This window comes from Histoplasma capsulatum, genomic scaffold (genome assembly GCF_000149585.1).
Source record: "Histoplasma capsulatum NAm1 scaffold_8 genomic scaffold, whole genome shotgun sequence".
In the NCBI taxonomy this organism is placed as follows: domain Eukaryota; kingdom Fungi; phylum Ascomycota; class Eurotiomycetes; order Onygenales; family Ajellomycetaceae; genus Histoplasma; species Histoplasma mississippiense.
The window spans coordinates 375,571-378,365 of NW_001813975.1; the positions used below are offsets into that span (position 1 = coordinate 375,571).

The following is a 2,795-nucleotide window of genomic DNA, read 5'->3' on the forward strand; positions in this document are numbered from 1 at the left end:
GAACCGAATACTTTGTTTGAAGTTTTTTCTATTGGAATTTTAAAGTGTAGAAGGTGAAATAATAAAACATCTTTTGATAGTGGGTTTTATATTTTGAGGGCGGCCGGTCTCTATTTATCGGAGAGGAATCTGGTTTGGAGAGATCAGGTGAGTGTATGGTATTAGTTTTTTAGAGCGCCGGGGTTAGTATATCCCCTATTCACACCCGCACTCCTCTATGAGAGAGAAAAGAGAGGGACCGTTGTGTTCTCCCGCCTGTGCTTGGACTCAGCGCCTTACTTGCTTCCCAACGAGCAGTTCAGACCATTCGTTTCTTCCGCGGGTCTCTCCTCATAGTGATTGCGGCTCATATAGCGTACCAATTTACCTTCGCAGCTCTGGGACAGTGACAAAATGCATATCAAAGACAAGTTGGCCCATGCGGAGGCCACTGGACGCCCTGGAATTTCCTTCGAATTTTTCCCTCCGAAAACGGCGCAGGGTGTACAGAATCTTTACGACCGCATGGACCGTATGCATGGATATGGGCCATCCTTTATTGACATCACATGGGGTGCGGGAGGGCGATTGTCGGAGCTGACCTGTGAAATGGTGAATGTGGCGCAATCGGTGTACGGTTTGGAAACATGTATGCATCTCACTTGCACAGATATGCCTCGTGAGAAAGTTGACGCTGCGATACAGAGTGCGTTCAAGGCGGGGTGTACGAACATTTTGGCTTTGCGTGGTGACCCTCCTCGAGAGAAAGAGAAATGGGAGGCTATTGAGGGTGGGTTCCGTTACGCTAAAGATCTAGTCAAATATATTCGTGATAAATATGGCAACCATTTCGATATAGGGGTTGCTGGATATCCCGAAGGCTGCGATGACCAAGATGACCCTGACTTGCTTATGCAACATTTAAAAGAAAAGGTTGATGCGGGGGGAACATTTATTATTACACAAATGTTTTACGATGTCGATAACTTCTTGGCCTGGGTCAACAAATGTCGCGACAATGGGATTACGGTACCGATTATACCTGGCATCATGCCAATTCACACGTACGCTGCGTTCATTAGAAGATCGAACTGGACAAAAATTAGGATCCCTCCTGATTGGTTAGAGGCATTGGAACCTGTGAAGAATGATGATGTAGCTGTGAGAAACCTGGGTAAATCTCTCGTGGCTAATATGTGTAGGAAAATGCTTGCGGCTGGGATCCACCACCTGCATTTGTAAGTTTATATTCTTTCTACTTTAATGAGGCACTCAAATATTAATTTTACATCCATAGCTACACGATGAATTTGCAACAAGCAACCAAAATGGTGCTTGGTGAACTAGAATTGATACCGTCTCATAAAACCCCCCTGCAAAAGCCACTTCCGTGGCGGCAATCTCTTGGACTTGGCCGAAGAGAAGAAGATGTGCGACCAATCTTTTGGAGACATCGACATCAATCATACGTGGCTCGTACTCAAACATGGGATGAATATCCAAATGGCCGTTGGACTGACTCTCGATCTCCTGCATTTGGAGAGCTAGATACTTACGGTATTGGCCTGAAGGGAACCAACGAGCAAAATATCAAACTATGGGGAGAGCCAAAATCACTCAAGGAGCTATCTGAGATTTTCGTACGTTTTTTGAATGGCAACCTTGATAGACTTCCATGGAGCGAGGGGGCTGTTACAGAGGAAACAGATGTCATTAAACTGGATTTGCTCGACCTGAACCGGAGGGGTTTCCTGACTATCAACTCCCAACCTGCGATTGATGGCATGCCCTCCTCTCACCCAGTCTACGGATGGGGTCCGAAGAACGGATACGTTTACCAAAAGGCATACCTAGAGCTTCTTATTTCACCCACAGTGATCGATGATGTTATTAGCCGCATCGAACAAAATCCCGACCTGACCTATTATTGCGTTAATAAAATAGGAGAATTGAGGACAAATACGACCGATAGTCCTAATGCAGTTACGTGGGGAATTTTCGCTTCCAAAGAAATTATCCAGCCCACCATTGTTGAAACAATTAGCTTCTTGGCTTGGAAGGATGAAGCGTATCGACTGGGAGACGACTGGGCCAAGTGCCACGGAGCATCGAGTCCCAGCAGACGCATCATTCAACAAGTGATGGACAACTGGTATTTGGTCAATATTGGTAAGGCTGTTCTAATAAGTCACCTATTGTTAAAGACTCGGGAAACAATTTTACTAATACCTACTCTTTGAAAGTGAACAACGATTTCCATAAAACACATGACATATTCAACATTTTCAAGGATCTCAAAGTCGAAAACCTAAATGTACAAGTAGAACCCATTGCCCAAGCAGCTGAACTTGTTGACAATGCCCAGGAAAATAGCCAGGATCCTCAGAAACAGGTCAACGGCAGTTCAACAGAAGTAACTGAGTCCAAGCAAGAGATCTCCTCTAATTAATCTTCGACTATTCGTCCCCTGTTTATCTCCCTGGACCGATTTATTGCCGTTATCATCCCGTCATGCAGTCCTGATTCAACAACGATCCAACAAAGGCGAGATATTTGCCCCTACTAAACCACCTATCCCTGTTCGTTGTTTATCGAAATGAACTACAACCAGGCAAACCACTCCTCCAAAACTTTTCCCTTAGGAATTCAACATAAAGCGCTTCTCCCATCTACGTACCCCCTTCAACCTTACCCGCCATTCTCATGCATATACCCAAGCAGTACACGACCAAAGATTTCCAACGACACATTCAACATTATATAGAGCTCTTCACCGCCGAATTCGTAGCATAGCATGGTAACATGGAAAATGCGAA

General features: G+C 44.9%; 1 protein-coding gene across 1 annotated transcript; it reads left to right on the top strand.

Annotated features, from left to right (window-relative positions):
• Positions 1-393: 393 nt before the first annotated feature.
• HCAG_07107 (methylenetetrahydrofolate reductase 1) lies at positions 394-2,428 on the top strand (the record flags this gene model as incomplete). Its single annotated transcript, XM_001537635.1, has 4 exons — positions 394-1,043; positions 1,086-1,217; positions 1,277-2,148; positions 2,223-2,428. 4 exons carry the CDS (start codon positions 394-396, stop codon positions 2,426-2,428), a joined length of 1,860 nt encoding a protein of 619 aa, XP_001537685.1.
• Positions 2,429-2,795: the final 367 nt, after the last annotated feature.